Source organism: Primulina tabacum, chromosome 1 (genome assembly GCF_025594145.1).
Source record: "Primulina tabacum isolate GXHZ01 chromosome 1, ASM2559414v2, whole genome shotgun sequence".
NCBI lineage: Eukaryota > Viridiplantae > Streptophyta > Magnoliopsida > Lamiales > Gesneriaceae > Primulina > Primulina tabacum.
This window is the reverse complement of record NC_134550.1, coordinates 53,836,013-53,857,387: the sequence shown is the minus strand read 5'-3', so window position 1 is coordinate 53,857,387 and position 21,375 is coordinate 53,836,013. Positions and strand designations below refer to the sequence as shown.

Genomic DNA, 21,375 nt, shown 5'->3' with positions numbered 1-21,375 from the left:
ACAGGAAAGAGTTTTAAATGATAATAATGACGAAAGAAAGATTAGCAAAGACATGATCGCGGAAATATGTCATACAAAAGATTTTTTACTGTCATTTTCTTCATGTCTACATGGAAATTTAAACCAGGTACGCTGTGTAATATTTTTTGCTCTAGGAAGTAGGGGTCCTCAGGCAACATCACTCTCCGCCTCGCATCCATCGATGGACCCATTATAGAAAAACTTTACCCAAACATACTTCCTCCCTTCATAACATTTGATCTGGAGATTTTACTCTAACCGAAACCTGACTCCTTATTGATTGGATCAATAAATGTTGTCATATACTCGCTTAGTCTCAAATAAATATTTGTTTTAATTTTTCGCATCACACATATTAAAAAAATCATTGGAAATACAAAATTTTACAATCAAAATTCATATTTCATCCTTATTATTAAATAATTTTTATTTAGTTCATTCAAATTTTAATTCATTCAAAAATATTACATGTTTCCCATAACATAGTTGACAGAGCATATGGTAAAAAAAAACAAGAAAAAATATTACTAAATATAAAAACTAGACTATATATTTGGGATCGCGGAAAAAATAAAAGAAGTCTATGTAATTGGAATGGGGACAAAGGGAGCATAATTTTCTGAAAAACACAACTCTTTCAACATCTCTGGGTCCTCTTAACTCACCAAAATCCTTGGATCTATGCAATATAATTAATTACCTTCTTCAATATATCTAAAGATCCAGACACAACTTAAGCAAAAAGATCGTGAAGGAAATGCAAGAGAACATATGAAGCAACTGATCAAAGCTCTTGTTAAAACAGGGCGAAAAACAAAACAAGAAAACGAAACGTCTTCAAGAATATTTATAAGGGCTCCAACTTATTTTCTGGTTCAAAATTATTCACAGCAGTTTTATGACCTCAAATCTCAATATTGATAAATCAACGACAGTTGCAGTAAATCATCAAAAGGGTTCATTTGTATATACATATAACTTACAACACAAACATATCCAGAGTTTTTCATAATATAGGTAATAAACCAACGGGAGGCTCGTGGTTGATCGAGTTTGTTACCCCAGGCAACATAATTCAAATAGATGAGAGTGAAGGCGATTGAGATGCATCAATTATATTGTTTCCGTGTGCTGCAATAAAAAGAAAAGCAGTATATCAGGCTTAACTAGATGCTATGAAATATATATTAAACGCACTACACTGCACAAAAACAATCTGAAAAATTTGGAAGCACATGTAGGTGGTTTGTAGCATCTAAAGCTATATGTTTACGATGTAAGGAAGTGGATTTAAAACAATTTAGTTGTGTTGTTCATGTTGGCCATTTATCTTGTCAATATCTTGTATCTACATTCACAAAATAAGAAACTTGGATGAAAATAATGTTAAGATTTAAAGTGGCTAAAGTGCTTGGAGAATTGAACTCACTCAATGAGACAAATGCTGGCAACCTAACATATTTGGGACATGACTTTTTCGCATTAACCATGCTACTGAGAGAGTTGGAGTCGTTTGCACAATCCCGAGGCTGCACAAACATCTCATGTTTAGAACTTGATCAAAAATCTCAGATAGAAAATTTTAGAGACACGCAAATGATACTAGCTACCTGGGATTAAAATCTTAATAAGAGAAAACACGAGAAACATAAGATATTAACTAAGTCAAGATGATTAATAGGGTATCGAGGATCTTCATTAAAATAAAAATGAAAAAAAATATAAATTCTCGAAAAGGAGGTTTGGACCTTAAAATCCTTATAGAAGCATAACCGAAGTTCCTCCACAGAATCACCAGTGCATTCAAGTTCTGGAGTTAAATGGAAAGCATTTTGAATGGCTGAGATAATGCCTCCCAAAGGATACTTTTCAGAATCTGATGCTACATATCCTTCATTTATTAGAACTTCCTGCTTGATGTAAATAAAATTGAAAACCAATTAAATGAAATACAAACTATGCTGGTAAAAGGGACCAACAAATGTTTGAAAAGTGCTGAATGCAACCAGTATCTTCTACGAATGTCCAGATTTATCATGTCCTTGGGACGGAAAATGGAATAGCAATGTAGTCCCAAACTTCAAAAGCAATTTTAATGTCATGTTTTTTAGGAGAATAACAAGAATTTTAGCAATTTGTGCATTGTAACACGGATCATGTCCAAACCACACATAGTCTAAAGTGTTTTATTTTCTCTTCACTACAAAACCACAAAGCAGAATAACATAAGATGGCATCAGATGCTGGTGTAAGGAATTTTACGGATAAAACGAGTGATCCAATGAAATAATCCCTTACCGTGACATTATAATGGAAATAAGTGTTAAGTGCCGTCACAAAGTAGTCATATTCATTCCCGGTAACTGCGGAGGAACAAGTTCCATGTTTTTCTACAAAACAAGGAAATAAAGAAGTTAACACTAACATAGCCAGCGGATTAAATGTATTTAAAACTTTAAAATGTCGTTGCAGTTCTCTGACATAAACGATTAAAGACCATAAGAAAGATGCTTACCCCACTGTCATCATTGTCGTCCCGATCAAAATAAGGTAAAAACAAAATGAGATAATATTAGTTCCATGTAATAAATCGCCTGGAATTGAAAAAAACAGACAGTTGAAAAACCTCATGTTCCCAAAATAATCCTTTTCCACCATGGCAGTTTGATGAAGAACCACAGCTTAGCGATGGCCAGTACTTGTTAAGGTCATCAAGCAATGTTGAAATCTGCAGTCAATAAACAATCAAAAAATGAAAAGGTGCGAGGTTATTCCCAAAAATAAGCGTCTATATGTTGTTGACGGTAAATATTTGTCAAAGTTTAAAACAAAAGGCAGTCTAGAATACAAAATACAGATATAATCATACAATAAAAAACCTACGCTTCAAGGTATTCACTGATTATTTACATCTAACTAAACCTATTGGTTTAAGCAGGGATACAACATCGAAGCTTCTTATCCACTGCATAATGTATAGATCATGTAAGCTTCTAAGGGATCACACCAGTTGACATAGTAATTGAGACCTATAAATCTCACGCTGCTTTCTGGGTCAGGAACTGATTCTCATCTCTGTATAAAACAGTGATTTTGGTAGACATATACACATCCAGTAGTTCTGTATCAAAGTTATTCAAGGATGCTCTTAGCAGTGACACTAGTAAAGCTCATAATTTAATGTAGATCAAGCATCATGACGTTCCAGATTCAAACTGCACGTTCAAAGTGCAAAACCAACATATCAGGATGTCACATGTTCTAGAATATAGAGCATGTCTACATGTTCAAGCTGCACAACAAAAATTACAAACTAATACCTCTTTAACATCAAATCTTTTACCAGAGCAACATGCAGGCCACGTGCCATCATTGTAATCTGGCCAAAGTCCATCTGGAAAATAAACGTTATCGCATGAGGATTCCTAATTAGATCAGAAATCTGGATGAAAAAATATTTACAACAATGTAACTGAAATTCCGACACACTTCATCGCTAGAAATTCACAAAGGAGGCTAAACATGATGAATGCATAAATAACATTTCAAATGATAATAAAACTCTAGCTTGATTATCATATGCAAAAGAATGGGTTACAATTGGACTTACGGATTGTAAATTCTGCAGGTGAATTCGAACTGGTGCAAGTTAAACAGAAGAAAGTAAGTTTCCTTGACATTCTCATGAAAGTGTTCACATTTAAAAGCAAAGACTGTTAAAAGCTAAGAGCAGCAAGAAAAAATAAATCAAGCCAGTATAAGCACGTGGATGAACCATATAAGCCTCCTTTAAGCGATTGAGTCTTAATCCGCTGGAATTATTTTTGAAATATTAAGCAAGCTGCTCAAGAAAATCCACATATTCGTTATGAATGAGAATGAAAATATTTATTTACATATAAAAGAAGCAAGATAGTTGCGTCAAGAGGAACATTAAGGAGAAGAAACGTTAAATTGAATTTTCGAAGGATTAACGAATAAATAGATTCATGAGGCTGAAGTAAACTTCGAACAAAGGGAGATCATCTAACCCAGTTCCAAAAAAAATAAAAAATTTACCACGACTTATGGCATGGCCGAAATTCGAAAAGCCGACATAATTTAGCCCTAAATGCTTCAACATTTTAAATTGCTAAAAAATTGGATCCAATGAAACCAACCACAACCAACAAAACACATAAGACTTGCACAGTCTCTAATAGCACAGCGAGAAAATAAAGTACCCTCGGCAACAGCCATTGGAGGAACAACACCGGCGAGTCTTGCGGCAAAATGTACCAGGCCACTGAAGAGCGAGCTTAAAATAATCGAATTCTCTCTGCTCACTTCCTCCTTTTCGCAACATTTCTCCAAAGTCCCCACCTGCGTTAGTTTCTGCAACGCATAACAACCGAATCCAGAAAATCAAGACGAATACGAAATGGACTCTGAGACGAAGGGATCGGGTGGGGAGCGAATCCATGGCTATAGCCGAAGAATCGCACCGCTCTCTGGTTGATGATGGAGATGCGTGTTGAAAATGGACATAGAAATTTTCATATGGAAGCCAAAACTCCGTAGGATGAAACGGAATATTCGGGTGTGCGTCGAAAATTACCATTTTGTTTTTTTTTCTTTTTTTTATTTGAGTTACTAATTATCGACAAATACTTTATATTTTTCAAATTTCAATTTTAGACATACTTTCAATTTTAAGAATTATATGCAAAAAAACTAAATAAATTATTCAATATAATAAAAAAATTTAAATAAATTACTAATTTAACATACACACATGTATGATCGTGTTTAGACCGCCACGAACTGACGAGTTTAATACGGGTCAAATTAGAATCACTCATTGACATCTTTAATAAAACGTATTACAATTACTGAAAATTTTAAAAAATATATAAGATTAATATTCGATTTGACAATATTATTAATAAAATTGTAAATAAATAATAACAAATTTTCAAAATTGTTATTTTCTCATATTTTCTAATAGTAATCGGAAATAATTGGTTTCAATTTTTACTATTAAATTCCAAAAAATTATATCGGAAGAGGTTATGATAGGTGTGACGATTATTATGGACCAATTTAATCCATATGAGAATTTATTTTTGGATCGGTGGTGCACTTTGAATCTACTTGGAGGATAAAAACACCTTAAATAAAAATCGACGTGCCTATGTTTTTAGTTTGTTTATTTATATATATTTTTATAGAGTAGGTCTCTTGTGAGACGGTCTCACGAATCTTTATCTGTGAGACGGGACAATCTACCGATATTCACAATAAAAAGTTATAATCTTAGCATAAAAAATAATATTTTTTCATAGATAACTCAAATAAAAGATCTGTCTCATAAAATACGATCCGTGATACCGTCTCACACAAGTTTTTGTCATTTTTATATATTACATATAAGTAATAAATAACAATAAAAAAAAGTAAACAAAACACATTTTTTATGACGTGAGAACATACAACGGTTAATTTTCAGTGTGTCGAGTAAACTTTTGGTCTAACGCACTAGCTTGTAAATCAAATTAGTCAAATAAACCACATTCAATAAATAACATGTGACAATCTCATCCGAGAAAAAAATTGATAGAAAAAATCGAATTTATAATCATTGATCCAATGCACGTTTATTTTATCCCTCGTATCATTAAGACGACACATGATCATTTTGTATCACATGGTTTATGCACAAAAAGGAGGACTTGATATTACAATCACATGTTCGCCTGGTCCAGCTTGTTCCTAATTCCTATCATCATAAATAATCACACACTCAGATGAATAGAACATGCGGCCACGCCCATTCTTACCTACACATTTATTTGTCAAATTTCCTTTAAAATTACACAATTTATTTAATAATTTTAGTATAATGAGGTTTTTAGATGATAATGTTCATTATAGATTAAAATGACATGATAAATGCATACATAATGTGTGCAAAATAATGGTTAAAATATTGTTTTGGACAAAAGATTCAGTCTTTGTTTTTGTATTTGTTTTTGGACATTGAAATTACTGAAGAAAACCTGTGGATGTCGAACGTTCCATCTAAATTAATTTGCAAACCAATACGGATTGGTGGAAGATCAGTCACTCGGAATATATATATATATATATATATATATATATATATCTATTTTTTTTAATGATAAAGATCTGGTTTTTCCCAGCTACTATATGGTTATGGCTCACAGCTAAGTACACATTCAAGTTCAAGGTGAGAGAAAAGTGTACTGAAGAACGAAGAAATGCGCTTCCAGTCCCAGCTCCACATTTTGGATCTAACAATTTTCGCCTGTTTCGTCTCCTAAAATCTGCAGTCATTCTCGGGATAGAAGATAGGATGAGGGTTTTGGGGGAATCCTGGTGTTTCTGCAGCGGAGGTGGCAAGTCGGAGAGAATGAAGGCTGCTATTTTCTCCGGCAAGGCAATGGCTATGGCTAGAATCCACGGAGGAGGCACCGGATTCTTGATCCACCGGAATCTGCTGCTCACCACCCATGCTAATATCCCCTCCGTCGTTGCTGCGGAGACGGCCGACATTAGGCTCCAGAATGGACTTTCCGCTAGCCTTTTTCCTCATAGGTCAGTTTATAATGTTGTTTTCGTTCCTTGTTTTTAGCTTTGTGTTTTTGCGGAGCATGGGATGAATGCATGTGCTCAATGTGTGGCTTGTCGGGGATTTATGCTGTTTGATGTTTGTTGAGAGATGATTGATGAAGTCTTGGGAAGTTTCAAGAGTCGCTGAATTTTGATGGATAAATGAAGTTATTTTGTTGTGTCCGTTGTTGGGAGCCCGGAGTTGATTTTGGATCTGGTAGAATTTGGCTTTTTAGTTTTGAATAAAGATAGTTGCTAAAATTATTATCCTGGCGAATTCATCAGTTATTATCGGCGAAAAGTTTGTCAGTTTTATCTGGAAAGAACGTTTTTATTCTGGGATATGTACTGATAATGAAGTCGCCAGTTAACTGTCGAGTTAACTGATATTCAGTTCTCCATAATTATGATATATTATAGCCTGCTAGTATTTTCATTGAGATAAAATTGGTTTATAAGATGTTTGAACATGGATTAATTCGTGAGTGTATGATACAGGTGTACCAAACACGTCAATTTTCCTGCATAATCTTCCTGTTCCAGCTTAAAATACCAAAAATACCAGAAAAAGACACATGAACTAGTCAGTTCCAGCGTAACTTTATGTAAAGTGTTTGATTAAATGGATGATTGTGATAACAAAAGCATGTTGGTACAAGTCTTACAAACGAGGAGATAGGTGCTGGAAAAGCTTCACCCCATGTATTTTTCTGATCTGGCTTTTTGAGTTAGTCAGAACCTAAATTCGAATGTGGCTCTGGAAATTGGGGGCCTAAACCCAAAAAATTAGACGACCATCTTATGTCTCTTACCATATGTTTTAGGCTTGTTACACCATATGTTTTAGGCTTGTTACAGTTGCCATAACCCATGGTCTCTTAATCATCCCACCCTGAAACTTGAGGTATAACCAGTCTAAGACTTATATTCTTAATGATATACAATTTTTTCTATGGAGAAAGAAACAATGTTTCTATCAGGTAAAAGTTGAAATTTCAATGACTTTTGAAATCTATCAACCAGAGAGGTCTCCACTCTTGGATCCACTGTCCTTCAGTAGAAATTGGGAGAATCTCACAAGGGAAGGTGGTTGGCTAGCCTCCGGCCATTTCTTGTTGGTTATGGCTGTCCTATGCCACCACCACAACATATTTTTCTTTGTTGGTGGTTGACAAAGATACTAAGCTCCATCAATTATATGCTTTGAACTTTTGATCATTAACTACTTAGATTTGGAAGTACAACCCAAACTGAAATTACAGCTGGAATTTCTATTTTGTGCCTGACACACATTGTCGCATCTCTCATTATTGATACTTTTCTAATTCACAATTGTCTGTCAAAAAGTAGAAAGTTGCAAGCAATTCAGGTCCTTGTGTTTTAGCATCCAAAAATCAGTACTAGATGAAAACTGGAAAAAAAATTACCAGCATTAGTCATTGAATCGTTAGCTATGCATCTAAGGTTGTCTTCTACAACATATGAAAAAATAAGAATCGTGTAACAGCTTTTATATTTTATGTATCAGTTGGTGTAAGTATCCTTGATCATTAGTGATTAGTTGTGGTGGGGAGGTGGATCCTGGGACTTTCATGTCTAAGAATGGCCTCTAGCTCTAAACCAACTCACTAGCTTCACTTTTCGCCTAATGGAACTGGAAAACAATATCATATGGTGCCATTTATACTCTATAATGGCCTATCCACCAGTAAACATCGTATTTTACTCTCATTCCTTTTTTGGCTCCAAAAGGTATGTCAGATTCTATGTTTTCGGAATGTCTCAGGACATGGTTTTAATTGATTCTTGGAACTGTGAGTCGAGGAACAACTCCTTGGATTATTTTTACCTTGATTGAAATCCCGTGACATAAATCATGATTTGCTGTGTGCTAGTCTCCCAGAAGTGAATTTCCCCGGCTTCTCAATGTCTGATTGGAAATATTATTTTTTTAAAAGGAGCATAAATGCATTTTCTGGTAACTGATGCATGCCCTAAATTTTTTAAATTTCTCCAGATTCTTTATCACGAGCTCTGTTCTTGATCTGACTATTGTAGGGCTTGATGCCCTAGATGGAGAGTCAAATGCACAAGCACAGTCTCACTACTTGAAAACTTGTTCAAAGCCAAATTTGGAACTTGGAAGTGTGGTTTATCTTTTAGGATATACGGAGAAACAGGAGTTGGCTGTGGGTGAAGGAAAGGTAGTTATAGCTACAGACAATCTGATAAAGCTGTCAACTGATGGAGTGACTTGGAGCGCGGGCTCTGCTGGTTTTGATGTTCATGGCAACCTGGCTTTCATGGTTTGTGATCCTATGAAGCTTGCAACATCACCAAACACTAAATCCTCTTCTACGTCAACGTCTTCAACTTCATCATGGAAGAAAGACGTGCCCATGCAATTTGGTATCCCTATCCCGATCATCTGTGATTGGTTAAACCAGCACTGGGAAGGCAACCTTGATGAACTTAACAAACCAAAGTTACCTTTGATACGGTTGATGTCTACTGGTCAGAAAAGTGAGCATTCTTGTGCATCACTCACAATGCGACGAGTTTTTAAGGCAACCGAAGGTGAAAACATGGGGACTCCAACATCCTCAAACTTGATATCTAAACCTGTTGAGCAACCTGGATCAAGTTCTGCTGCTGGGACTTTGACTATTGACCCACAAGCTGCAACTCATGTCCAGGGGATTCCAACTCCGGATATTTCCGAGTCCCCAATGCTAACTTCGTTCCCAGTAAAGAACAAGGATGTCACTCAGATTCAGCTTTTGGGCATCAATTTTCCACCTAAAACTGCTAAAGCCTCACTGTCACCTCAACCATCAAGAAAAGTACTGACCAACTGTGATCAAAATTATGCCAAAAACTTATCTCAGCTACCAGCCGAAGGACAACAGCTTCATGACGTAGGACCACCCTGCCCCATGGTAGACGCTGAATCAACAGGGTCTGTCAACGGGGCTGCTCATAGTGACATCCAGTCAAGTTCTTCACCCATTGAGATAGCAGAAGCACCACATGAATACAGCAGCGAAGGAGAAACAACCATGTACTCTGCCGAAACAGCTGAAAGCCGTAACTATACCAGTCCTAGAAAGGGAATGTTTTATCAAGTAGGGAGGAGCCAAAGTTGTGTCAACTACAACCGATGGGGGCCAATGCCGAAAAATTTAGTTGCCCGTGGCGCGACGCTGGAAAAGCACAGGAGCTTTATGCAAGGAAGGAATGTTTACTCTCAAGGGACAACTTCTCATAGGAGCAATGACTACTTTAGCCCAACGGTTTCTTCAATTATGAAGAAGCGGAACAATTTGGAGCAACAAAACAGGCCAAGGCAAAGTGCAGTCATTTCATCTCCACGGTGGTTTTTCTAACATCATTGGTACATTAACTATTCTTTATATATGATGAAATATATATGGACTGCACATATCTCCAACTCGCCTTTAGCCTATACATGTAACTATTACATCTTGTTGATCAATAAGGAAATTGCACAATGCGCTTCTCTGAAATGGAAAATGTCATCGAGAGTATCAAGGATAGTAGAGACAATTGTTTATAAACATATATCTTTTACCATTTGACTCATAAGATGAGATAGTGAAAAGATGTGGATACATAATATGAGTGATACAAAATTGATAAATGAAAGAAGTTTTTATGGTAAAATTATCGATTATATGATATTTGATTTGTAGATTAATTATTAGATGAATAATCAATATTTATATTTTCATACACGAGAAATAATACATAAGATGTAACCGTGTTTTAGATTTATATAGATTTGAACTTGTAAGTATGCGCAATTTTATTCAATTCAGTCGTATAACTAAAGTTGAGATCTTATTATTTTCAAATGTTGAATTTATAAGGGTTATGTCCATTTTCATTCATACAAATATAAAAATGATTTATAAAACAGACCAAAATGACGTGGCATTTTGATTCTCTCAAGAGTGGTCGATATTCATATTCAGATACTTTGTTTTCAATCGTTAGATATAAAATTATATTTCCTCCATTCCTCAAATTTCTGTAGCACGTATGCTCTTAAATCTGCAATGAGGTTCATATGTTGAAACAGCTACAACACATCGGCGTCCATACGCTCAGCGATTCTGTGTGCTTCCTCCTCCGTCGCTGGAACTACCTTTCGAATCCTATGACCGTTATTCATAATCGACTTTGCCTCTGGACGAATGGTGAATGTGAAGTAAAACCTATTCGACACCTATACCATCAAAAGCACAAAGCATATCATTTTTGCTATTGTTAAAGAGTGTTAGTTGTTTTATCTGATGAAAGTTGCGGGTCAAAAATCATGAATGGGGCCATCCGCTCTTTTTTGTACATCTAAGCCAGTATCAGTATATAATACGCGTATCGAGTATATGCATGCACAGACTGTTATTAAATGAGATCAAAACTTGGAAAATATGTGTTTTCCACTTGGTTAGTGTAGAGGGCATACCTCACTAGTCCTTAATTCAGGCCTTGTAACATGAGCGACGACTTCTACGTGGATTAGGGGCTTATCCGAATCCTGGAATTCTGTGTACAATACACATGATTTAAAACGTAAGAAGTCCCCGACATCTACCTGTGTTCATCAAAATGACAATTGATTAGCCATAGAACGACTAATGTAGCTTTTGACAAATAAATTACTTGTCTTTTGATATTTCACTAAATTTTATGATCAGAATGACATAAAATAGATTTAACCATATACTCGTACCGGTTTCAAAAAATCAACATGATCAACCTCCATAAAGGATGGCATCACTCCAGCAAACACATAGGATGTTGAAAAAGCTAATTCGAATGCTCGGAGCATCAGAAACCCTCCAAATATACGACCATGGATGTTTCTTTGCTGTGGCTGACAAATTAAAGAGTTCTCGAGGCGAGTATCTCTAAGAAGAATGCAGTCTCTATCTGCCAAGGCTGGCATGTCACAAAAGATGCGTCCCTCAGCTAGTAATGCTTTGAATTTATTCACCTCACCATTTTCAATAACTTTTTTATCACCATTTAACTTATTTTTTCTCAGTTTGCTTCTTACTTCTGCGGCCTCATAGAGCAACTTCTCTTGCTCTGTTTCTGGTGCTAGTCGATTCACAGGAGCCGCTTTGCCCGTCTTGTAATCACGAGCCACGAAAATGAAGTTTGCGGTCAAGGCAACTGAATCGGTGTCTTTAGCTACACAGTGAAGAATAACTTCTTTTAGTTAAAGATGTGCATAAGGTTATCTTAATTAATTTGACTTTGGGCAGAACTTTGAGCTTTTAGTTTTATCCTCCCTTTTGGGTCGGACTAGACATTATGATCGAGTATCGGTCACTGTTTTACTAAAAAAATTTGATTCGTGGCCAAAACGACCTATTTTAATCATTGTGCCACATAGATGACCACATAAACTTGATTTTGATACCAAAAAGTACACTTAGATGTTAGTGGTGCGACAAATCTTTTCCATTGGAGAGCAGCCTAAGCACTATATTTTGATAGTCAACTCACATACACAACCACACGAACAACCGGACAGTGATTACTGCTCCACACGTCCCAAATAAGGTAGACACGAGGATAACAGAATCAAGGGAATAATTTCAAGACAAAACGGGTATTGGCTAGAAAAGAAAGTACCAGTAGCAGGCTGAGTCACATCAAGCTGAATCTCAATTGAAGACCGGCCAACCCAAATTACAGCCCCGGATATATTCAGATCAACATCAACAAAAATTGGCTTCTTTAGCACCATTTTGTCGACAGAAGCAGTCACCAGATAGAGCGGTCTAGTGGTGCTATCATCATCTGAACAGTGCTATATCACACAAGGAAGAAACGAAAGATTTCAAGACAAAACAAAGATCGTTTTCTACTCCAGCCTTGACCCTTCTCACAAACAAGGTTATTCCTATAATGGCTCGTATATTTTAATCAAACACAGTAAACTATAATGGTATAAAACTTGCAATCTGAGAAAATTCGAGCCCTGAAACAAATCGATGTCAGAAATCACCAGTGATAGAAAATGAATACACCGTCCAGATGCAAGGTTGAGTACAAGCATCGAAATAACGTGTGATAGACATACTGAAAAAAGAAAAAAAAAACTATCTTGAAAGCATTTTACCTTGACAGATATGGTTCCTGCAAGAGCATCAAGATCTTCGAGCAACTTTCCAATTCTGACCTCGTTCCAAGGATCCCTGTATTGTTCTCTCAGCGTATAATCACTAGAGAAATTGTACAGAATAGTCATCCTGCTCTGTGATGGCTTTTTCGTCAGCAAATCGCTCTGTGGGGGTGCATCAAGCGGAGGATCAAGAAGCCTTTCAAAGATCTTAGACCTCGTCTCCCAAAGGGTGCTTGTAACAGGTGAGTGGTACATTCCAGGCCACAAACTAAGGGGCTTCCTTGTTGAAGAATTGGATTCACTTTTCTTGGGAGAGTAGTCAAATGGTGAGGTAAAGTTGGAAAAGATTGGGATGGGAGTTGGGGAAGCGGGATCGTTCTCCATTGAATTAAAATTAGAACTGAGAATATCACCTGAAAAGGGAAAATGAATGGGGATTCTTGAATATTGATTCTTTATGAAATTTCGATATAAAACAAGGATATTTGCTGAAACTAATCTAGAGGGTGGGAAGAATCCAGAGGAAAACAGCAAAAACAGTGGGAAATCGGAAGCGAAAGGGGGAGAGCCGGGGATTTTTCACTGTTTACCGCAAAACCCAAACTGGGTGCGTAATAAAAATGAGAGTCACGCCACTTCAATTGGCGAGACATTCATGGGAATATTTTAAGTCCCGTGGTTTGTTATATTATATAAAAAAAAATATCTCATACTAACTTAAATAATAATAATCATCATCATATTTTTTTTGATATTTTACTTATATAAAAATAATAATTAACATGTTTGATAATAATAATAATGAAAAATTTAATATATCAAAACTTAAATCATAAAGAATAAGATTTGAAATTAAGGGTCTCATTTTGAGTGTGCCGAGTCTAAGCAAGATGATTACTAAAAAAATCTCGATTTGAACTCAAACCAACATGAAAACAATGAACCTGAGCCCAAACCAATCCGGCTAACTCGACCCATGAGACAAACCCGAAAGTTTTTTTTAATATGCAAGTGTGCAAATATTATTATTTTATTATTTAACATAATAATAAATAAAAATTCAAACAAAATAAATATTTTAGTTTAAATACATAATAACAAAATATTGTGTAAATATATGATAATTATGTTTTTGTGGATCTAAATATTTATATTTAAAAGTAAAAGTTGTGTAAACTATTAATTACTTTATAAAATAAACAATTATTTAGGAAATGTTAATTCTTCACAAAATAAATATTACAGGATGAATACTTCATCGTATCAATAACGATAAATAAAAATATTTGATTAAGCATTCTCATTTATGAACAAATTCATAAATTTGAAAGTCAATTCATAGAATGTGAAGACCCTGAAAATTCACATACTTAATGGCTAATTAAACATGACTTAGTGGCATAAAAATGTGGGTTAGTAGTTGAATGATCATGGAGTAGTGACTTGAGACATGAGATCATAACATGTAGTGAGGTGCCTTATCAACTCTCTATAAAAGAGCACCAATTGCTATACATAAATCATATTTCACAAGCTTGAAATCTCTCATGTTCCTATAGCAATTCAACAACAAAACATTCAAGCGACACTCTATTCATTTTCAAGCAAAGTTTTCGTCCAAGAAGCAAACCAAGCAGCACCGAATTCTGAATAACACTCGACCCTTGTTTGAGCCAAGTTCGAGCATCAACGGAATATCATTTCGAACAGCAAGTCATTTACACTTATTTCGAGAAAAGAACAAGTGGACTTATAAGTATGTTTTAAAATAATGATGTTTATGTTATTTTTGAAAACTCGACCGTGAACTACATGTTTATGACCTTTGCTTATGTGTCTGTTTCATTCCGCATGATCATTTTTGTTATGCAATGAAATCTTGAAAATGCACTGTTAGGATTCAAATTAAAAGTTGTAAGGAAATTTCGAAACATGACAAGATAAGATATGGCCATGATGCGGTGGTATTGGATGCAATAATTGTGCGATCGAACCGTGGTGCTTGAGCTGCTGTGCGGTTTAAAAGATTTGAGTTGCACCATTACCACCAGCTATAGCTTTTGGTAAAGCGGTAAGCACTCGGTCCTACAATTGGTATCAGAGCCAAGGTCACGGGTTCGATTCCCATTGATTGCAAGGAGTGCAATTATTGGGTGGGAGATTATTGGGTGCAATAATTGTTCTTGTTTGGTAGAGCGATCAAACTATGATGCTTAAGCTGCTGTGCGGTTTAAAAGATTTGAGTTTGCACCATTACCACCAGTTATAGTTTTTGGTAAAGCGGTAAGCACTCGGTCCTACATGTGGGTTATAATAACCGATACACGGCATCGTCCCTTAGAGGAGTAATAATTAGATATTGATCAGTATATCATGGATAATGATATGAATAACAATGTTGTGTATAAGTTGATATTCCAATTACAATATGTTTGGATGCCTTGTTTTGAATTCTATTTATCTCATGTATTGATTCATGTTGCGACATATCACTTTTGAACTCAAAATTGTATGTATATTTCGCATTCTTGTGTACGATTGCCCCCCCACATATTGAGTGTTTATCCAAACACTCACCCTCTTACTTCCCTCCATAAGGGCAAATATCAAGTGGAAGAAGGTGAACAACATATGTTTTGGCATTGGTGATAAAGTTTGAGACATGAAATTTCAAGCATCAATTTTATTTTTATTTTCTTTACGTTATTGTTTCCACAATTGTGCACTGTAAAAACAATTATGATTATGTAATAGACTGACTTTTGGATAAATTATGTATTACGTGGCTTGTTATTTTGTGATTTTAATTGTTAAACGTCGATGACGCGTCTCGGTTTCGGGGCGTGACATAAAATATCTAAAGTATATTTGGTACAAAAAATAAACAATTGTTTAACAAACCAATGTTGTACAAAATAAATATTATATGATGAAAATTTATGATATCATATACAATAAAAAAATTCAAACACACAAAATATAAAATGTGTCGAATATTTCTTAATCTTAGAATTTGCAAGGGCCTCGGCGGGTTCGGAGAAAGCTAGGTGAGCAGCATTTATTACATGATCAACTAAGGAGTCCTCCTTTGTTTATTTGCATCTTTGACAAGAGTCGAATATGCCACATTCCTTTCTTCAAAAAAAAAAAAAGAAAAGAAAAGACAATTTTCCCTATTTCAAGAAAATATATGTATATCAATTGGATAGAAAAAGATTATTTTTTTTATTTTTCGATTTTATATTAAATACTAATTTAACATGACTAAATAAAACGTTCGTTTTGAAATCAGTTATTCTACTAAAAGGAATTGAAATTTTAAAACTTTGCATTGGTTGGACCAAAATTTTACTGTATAGATTTTTTTTCACAGATATTTTTTAGCTTTGTCTAATTTTAGTTTTATTAGATCTTTTGAAGGTTAATTTACAAAAATGACAAATGCTAAAACAAGTGGTTTTGTATATATATATATTCATGTATGTGCGTATATTTATATATAGATTTTGAATTTTCATGTTATATTTAGAATGTATTTTGCAACTGATTCATGTTTTGAAAACAAAATACGGACAATGGAGTGCCAGCAAACCAGATGCCGAGCAAATTCTTGAGATAAACGAGCTGCTTGAATAATACAGTTGAGATAGGGAAGAATAGACGTGCCAAATAGAAAAAGAAAACTACAGAGGTTGGTGTATAAATTCATTTACTATATAACACCAGCAGTCCTTTTATTGAACTGAATATATAGTACAGACAGCCCATATACAGCAGCAATTATAATAGATACTGCTGCTGATACTAACTTATACGAGCAGTTGCATGCTAGCCCCGAATGGTTAGCCCTGGTGTAGTCTCCATCACTCGTGCCACAGGCTCGGTGACTTTAGTCGTCAACTTCCCATTAGTGACAACAGTGGTTGCACGTTTCTCATAGGGCGAATTATGCACACCAATGGCAGCCCTGCCTGATGGGTCAAGGTTTTTCGACCAAGATTCATCCCATGCCACAGCCGTAGCAGTGCTGCACGCCACACTTGCACCACCTGGGACAGTGAGGCTGGCTGAGTTCTGCGTTGAAAAATAATGGTGATGTATAATGCTTTCGCCCTTTTCAATGTCAATGCCAAAAAGTTGGCAGAAAATCTCTTCATTCGCGCATCTGAAACAAACCATACCTGTGGGAAGAGTCTGTCGAATATCATTCTGTAATAATAGGCCTCCTTCGTGATTGGAGTATTATGGGGAAATATATGCGCAGCATTGAGCATCATCTTATCATTGACCTGTTAAGAGAACGTACCGCTTCCAGTTTGTCAATTTATATTGCAGAAATGCCCTATACAACAGGCTGAGGAGCAAAAAGAAGAAACAATCTCAAGTTTTCACACACAAAAAGCATGATTGAATGTAGGCAAAAGTTAAAATACTAATTTAGTACTTCGCATTTGTCGTAAATTTTAGCCAGAGGGTCGGCTGTTCTTGCCGCCTAATTATGTTTTACAAAAAAAAAATATTAGTCTTGGCAAAGATTGGGAATACAGAAAAGTCGAGATTCAGCCATTTTAGTGAAAGCTGATACAATACATACATGGTGTTCAGCATGAGCTTTGAGTCCATCAATCCAACTATAACCCACACCATCACTAAATTGTTCCTTCTGCCTGTAGAGAATATGCTGCAAGAATCAAACAGAAAAATTTGTGTGACGACTTTTTCAAATTATGAATATTTAGCTACACGCAAGCACACGAGAGGATCAATTTTAAATACCTTAGGAAGATATGGCCGCTCTTCATCATCGAAGGCTTGCCTTAAAATCCACTTCTCAATACGTTTTTGCTCTGGTTTGATCTGAGACTGTGAAAGTATGGAAATAATTTGATAATATGAAAGTTCATAAATGAACAACTACGAATAATGGCCTTACCATCTTCCACTCAGGGTCGATGCTCATTGCGACATTCACAAATTCCTTGTCTAAAAACGGAACTCGCGCCTCTAATCCCCAAGCAGAAGTTGCCTTATTTGCTCGCAAACAATCATATTGGTGAAGGGCCTTAATCTGAATTTATATAAAACTTAAATAAATTTGACATCATCAAAGTTCTTCAGTCTTTATACAGAGTAGATTCCACATTTCATACCTTGCGGCAAGTTTCACGATGGAATTCATCCTTGTTAGGTGCCTTATGGAAGTATAAATAACCACCAAAAATCTCATCCGCTCCTTCACCTGATAAGACCATTTTTACTCCAAGTGATTTGATCTTACGTGACATAAGGAACATGGGAGTGCTTGCTCGAATTGTAGTTACATCATATGTCTCGATGTGATAAATCACATCCTCGATTGCATCGATACCATCCTGCAACATAGCATAAAAGATTAGTTGTCTCAAAAACAGGAATAAAATTCAGATGAAAATCAAATGAAAAATCCCATGTAGGCTCGAAAAAGTAAACCTGAACGGTGAAATGAAATTCATGGTGAACAGTACCCAAATAATCAGCAACTTCTCTTGCAGCTTTCAGATCAGGCGACCCCTGAACAAGAAAATATTAAAATCTTTTCGCGTTGACAAAAGTGAGTCTCGATAAACTCTAAATTTTCAGGATGATGGCGACTGACCTCAAGGCCAACACAGAAAGAATGAAGCTGTACTCCCCAATGTTTCGCAGCTTTCGTGCCCTCCAAGTGACGAGCAGTAACAGCAGCAACTAATGATGAATCAAGTCCTCCCGATAAAAGAACTCCAAATGGAACATCAGTCATTAGCCTTTTAATAACAGCCTGAATGATTTTTCGCCGAAAAAATAATCATCTAAAACATCTTTTTAATTCACTAAATCAGCCTTGAATAAATCTGCAAAAATCCTCACTTTTTCAAAAGCACGCCTCAGGTCAAAAGGTTCATATGGAGTCGATGGAATGGCCTCGGAGAACCATGGAGGATTATGCCATCTTCGAAGACCGCCCATCTTGCTCGAGTACAAGTGCCCTGGAGGGAAAACTTCAAAATGCTCACATTCATCATTCAACCCTTTCAGCTCCGATGATATCCAAACCGAACCTATATCAATAAATTGAGTTTAAAATACCCCAACTCCATTGTTTATGGCGTCACAAATTTCATTCACCATGAATAAAGGGTCATAGATTACTGAGAAACACTACCATCAAGTCCCCAGCCGATATACAAGGAAGTGATTCCAATAGCATCACGGGCAGCAAGAAAGCTGTTGTCACGAGTATCTAGCAACACAAATGAGAACATTCCATCCAGCATATCCACGAAATTTTCACCATGCTCTTCATACTGAACGTTTTTTTTTAATAGATTACATCAAGAACTAACAAAAACAAATTTCTTGGCCTCCAGAGGCTTTTTGTGTAATAAAATTGAAATACTCACCAGATGCGCAATAACATCGCAGTCACTTCCAGTTCGGAACTTGTGATTAGGCAAATTCTTGCGCAATTCCTCGTGGTTGTAGATTTCTCCATTTACCTGGATTCAGGAGAAACATATCAAGTCTGAATATAAGTTTTCAAATCCACACCTCCTTGAATTTTTAAATCGAACAAGGACAAATCTGAATCACGACAACGTAAGGATATATTTCGGAATTTATATTATTATTTCTAACTGTATTCAAGATGTTTTGCACTTAAAATATCGAAGGAAGTAGCTTGAAAGATTGTGAATATGGAACGGATTTACGTATTTTGTCAGTTGTTTATGTGATCGAGCATGAATGCATAACTTGTGACTAACAAAGAATAAATTAAATTTCGAAATTTAAGAATGAAGTGAATAAGAAAGCAGAAGAAGCCCGAGCAAAAAAAAAGAATGAAAAGTAGGGCGGTGCAGAAAACAGAAGCTCGTGCGCAAGAGCAAATCCGACGGGCTTTTTCGGACTTTCGCAACCATTAAAAACCACCAAAACCATTGCATATGTAATAATATTTCAAGATAAAAAACTTGCCGTGACTACAATCTTGCCATCTTCGTTGAATAGGGGTTGGTCGCCAGAAGCCGGATCCACAATCGCTAGCCTTTGGTGGGACAAATAGCAATCCCCGTGCTGATAAAGTCCACTCCAATCAGGTCCCCTGTGCTTCAATCTATCCAACAATAAGATATCAGCTACTGTTCAATTTATGCAATCTAACACAAATTTGCACCAACAGGACAAACCAACAAATGTCAAATACTTCATTCCAGTTTAGATTTTTTTTTTTTGGAAAATATTCCAGTCCAATAACAATTTCATCTCTTGTCCATAAATACATACACATACATACAAATGAACCCAAGATTTGGTGTCACGGAGGCTAGACTTTTCGAATAGATAGCTATTTGTACATACATAGAAAGATAGACACAAACGACTCGTAAATTGATGACAAGTTCTTTATTATGAATTTAAAAGTTTTGTAAAACTATAGGAACCAAAAATGGAATATTGTAACTTTTGTCTTTGCGATTTTTATCCTCTGGGTTCATCAAAATTGGATTTTAGTCGTGCATCTTTCGATTTTTAAGAATTTTAGTAGCTGATCTATCTCTGATTTAATTTTTTTATAGAACAAATAGAAACAAGTTGGTGTTTTTAAGGAGATGACGAGAAATCCAGACCTGACTTTTCAACTTCACAAGAAGTAACGTTTCATGCATGAAATAAATTTGGACTAAAACAATAACGTAGAATAAAATAATTCATCAGTCCACACAGTCCATCCAAACTAGTACCTTTTTAACCAAAAAAAGTTTCATTATTTTTTGCGAGAATCGAAACTTTTTACGTTCCCAGATCCATATGTCCATCACCCAGTTACGAAAAAGGATAATGCATACAAAAAATTCAGTAAACAAAGCAAAAATCACAGGAAATAACCTGCGTGAAAGCTCGAGGACCCGAACCCTCTTGGCTTGACAGTCATCGGAACAACCCAAAACTGCTAGTATTCCACACATCACTCCTTACCGGCTTAAAAAATCAAAATAAAATCAATATCTCCTTCCCCAAACAAACAAAAGTGCAAATTCCAAGAATGGAACAGTTGCAAAACGGAAAACAGAACCAAGATAAACTTAAAAGTCGTGATTTGAGGAGGGAAGCAAAAGACTGTGATCCTAAGATTCGAGACACGTACGCATAAAAAATAAACAAATAGCTTTGAATCAGTCTCTGATCTTGTTTTAGTTTTTGTTTGTGATTAATGCACCGCTTGAAATTGCTTATTTATAGCCAAGAAAGAGGGGGCCAAAAAATGACCTCCCATGCGGCGACACTTCCTCGCCATCTTTTTTTCTTTTTATGCGGCGACACTTGCTGATCTCATATTATCTATATTATATAGATCAACCTTATTAGATTTTATAACACCAATTAGTTTTCACGAAAACGACTAAAAAAAACTTCATATGATTTAGTAATTAAAAGCTATAAAAAAAATTACGAATCAACTCGATCTATTATAGATCGTGATTATAATTCATATATGAAATTATCATTATTTTATATACATAAACTTCATATGATTTAGTAATTAAAAACTATAAAAAATTACG

At 35.6% G+C, this 21,375-nt stretch overlaps 4 protein-coding genes across 5 annotated transcripts; 1 reads left to right on the top strand and 3 right to left on the bottom strand.

Annotated features, from left to right (window-relative positions):
* Positions 1-845: 845 nt before the first annotated feature.
* Positions 846-4,624, bottom strand: LOC142549652 (ribonuclease 2). The gene is made up of 9 exons (XM_075658711.1): positions 4,245-4,624; positions 3,632-3,660; positions 3,342-3,415; positions 2,648-2,749; positions 2,537-2,540; positions 2,320-2,411; positions 1,770-1,931; positions 1,451-1,550; positions 846-1,152 (listed from the first exon to the last, which is right to left on the bottom strand). The coding sequence occupies exons 1-9, from the start codon at positions 4,619-4,621 to the stop codon at positions 1,097-1,099; spliced, it is 996 nt and encodes a 331-aa protein (XP_075514826.1). The 5' UTR covers positions 4,622-4,624; the 3' UTR covers positions 846-1,096.
* A 1,414-nt stretch (positions 4,625-6,038) lies between these two features.
* Positions 6,039-10,193, top strand: LOC142549643 (uncharacterized). Its single transcript, XM_075658701.1, has 2 exons — positions 6,039-6,618; positions 8,651-10,193. The coding sequence occupies exons 1-2, from the start codon at positions 6,179-6,181 to the stop codon at positions 10,017-10,019; spliced, it is 1,809 nt and encodes a 602-aa protein (XP_075514816.1). The 5' UTR covers positions 6,039-6,178; the 3' UTR covers positions 10,020-10,193.
* Positions 10,194-10,477: 284 nt separating this feature from the next.
* LOC142549633 (acyl-coenzyme A thioesterase 2, chloroplastic) lies at positions 10,478-13,430 on the bottom strand. Its single transcript, XM_075658690.1, has 5 exons — positions 12,791-13,430; positions 12,301-12,478; positions 11,390-11,853; positions 11,123-11,251; positions 10,478-10,882 (listed from the first exon to the last, which is right to left on the bottom strand). Exons 1-5 carry the CDS (start codon positions 13,175-13,177, stop codon positions 10,736-10,738), a joined length of 1,305 nt encoding a protein of 434 aa, XP_075514805.1. The 5' UTR covers positions 13,178-13,430; the 3' UTR covers positions 10,478-10,735.
* Positions 13,431-16,369: 2,939 nt separating this feature from the next.
* LOC142549621 (asparagine synthetase [glutamine-hydrolyzing]-like) lies at positions 16,370-21,033 on the bottom strand. 2 transcript variants are annotated; one of them, XM_075658673.1, is made up of 13 exons: positions 20,699-21,033; positions 19,787-19,925; positions 19,213-19,308; positions 18,975-19,116; positions 18,680-18,870; positions 18,429-18,590; positions 18,263-18,343; positions 17,944-18,165; positions 17,727-17,861; positions 17,570-17,656; positions 17,388-17,474; positions 16,975-17,082; positions 16,370-16,867 (listed from the first exon to the last, which is right to left on the bottom strand). In XM_075658673.1, the coding sequence occupies exons 1-13, from the start codon at positions 20,776-20,778 to the stop codon at positions 16,622-16,624; spliced, it is 1,776 nt and encodes a 591-aa protein (XP_075514788.1). In that variant the 5' UTR covers positions 20,779-21,033; the 3' UTR covers positions 16,370-16,621. The 2 variants fall into 2 exon arrangements, with proteins under 2 accessions (XP_075514788.1, XP_075514794.1); XM_075658679.1 differs by having other exon boundaries at positions 17,570-17,650; positions 20,699-21,032.
* Positions 21,034-21,375: the final 342 nt, after the last annotated feature.

Coding starts and splice junctions, on each gene's coding strand:
- LOC142549652 (XM_075658711.1), bottom strand. CDS start 4,621: ATGGTAATTTTCGACGCACACCCGAATATTCCGTTTCATCCTACGGAG. Junction 3,661..4,244: donor TCCAATGGCTGTTGCCGAGG/GTACTTTATTTT, acceptor AACTTGCACCAG/TTCGAATTCACCTGCAGAAT. Junction 1,551..1,769: donor GCTTCTATAAGGATTTTAAG/GTCCAAACCTCC, acceptor ATGTTTGTGCAG/CCTCGGGATTGTGCAAACGA.
- LOC142549643 (XM_075658701.1), top strand. CDS start 6,179: ATGATAAAGATCTGGTTTTTCCCAGCTACTATATGGTTATGGCTCACA. Junction 6,619..8,650: donor GCTAGCCTTTTTCCTCATAG/GTCAGTTTATAA, acceptor AAATTTCTCCAG/ATTCTTTATCACGAGCTCTG.
- LOC142549633 (XM_075658690.1), bottom strand. CDS start 13,177: ATGGAGAACGATCCCGCTTCCCCAACTCCCATCCCAATCTTTTCCAAC. Junction 12,479..12,790: donor CAGGAACCATATCTGTCAAG/GTAAAATGCTTT, acceptor TGTGTGATATAG/CACTGTTCAGATGATGATAG. Junction 11,854..12,300: donor TGTGACTCAGCCTGCTACTG/GTACTTTCTTTT, acceptor TTCACTGTGTAG/CTAAAGACACCGATTCAGTT.
- LOC142549621 (XM_075658673.1), bottom strand. CDS start 20,778: ATGTGTGGAATACTAGCAGTTTTGGGTTGTTCCGATGACTGTCAAGCC. Junction 18,344..18,428: donor CTTTCTGTGTTGGCCTTGAG/GTCAGTCGCCAT, acceptor TTTCTTGTTCAG/GGGTCGCCTGATCTGAAAGC. Junction 17,657..17,726: donor TCGACCCTGAGTGGAAGATG/GTAAGGCCATTA, acceptor ATACTTTCACAG/TCTCAGATCAAACCAGAGCA.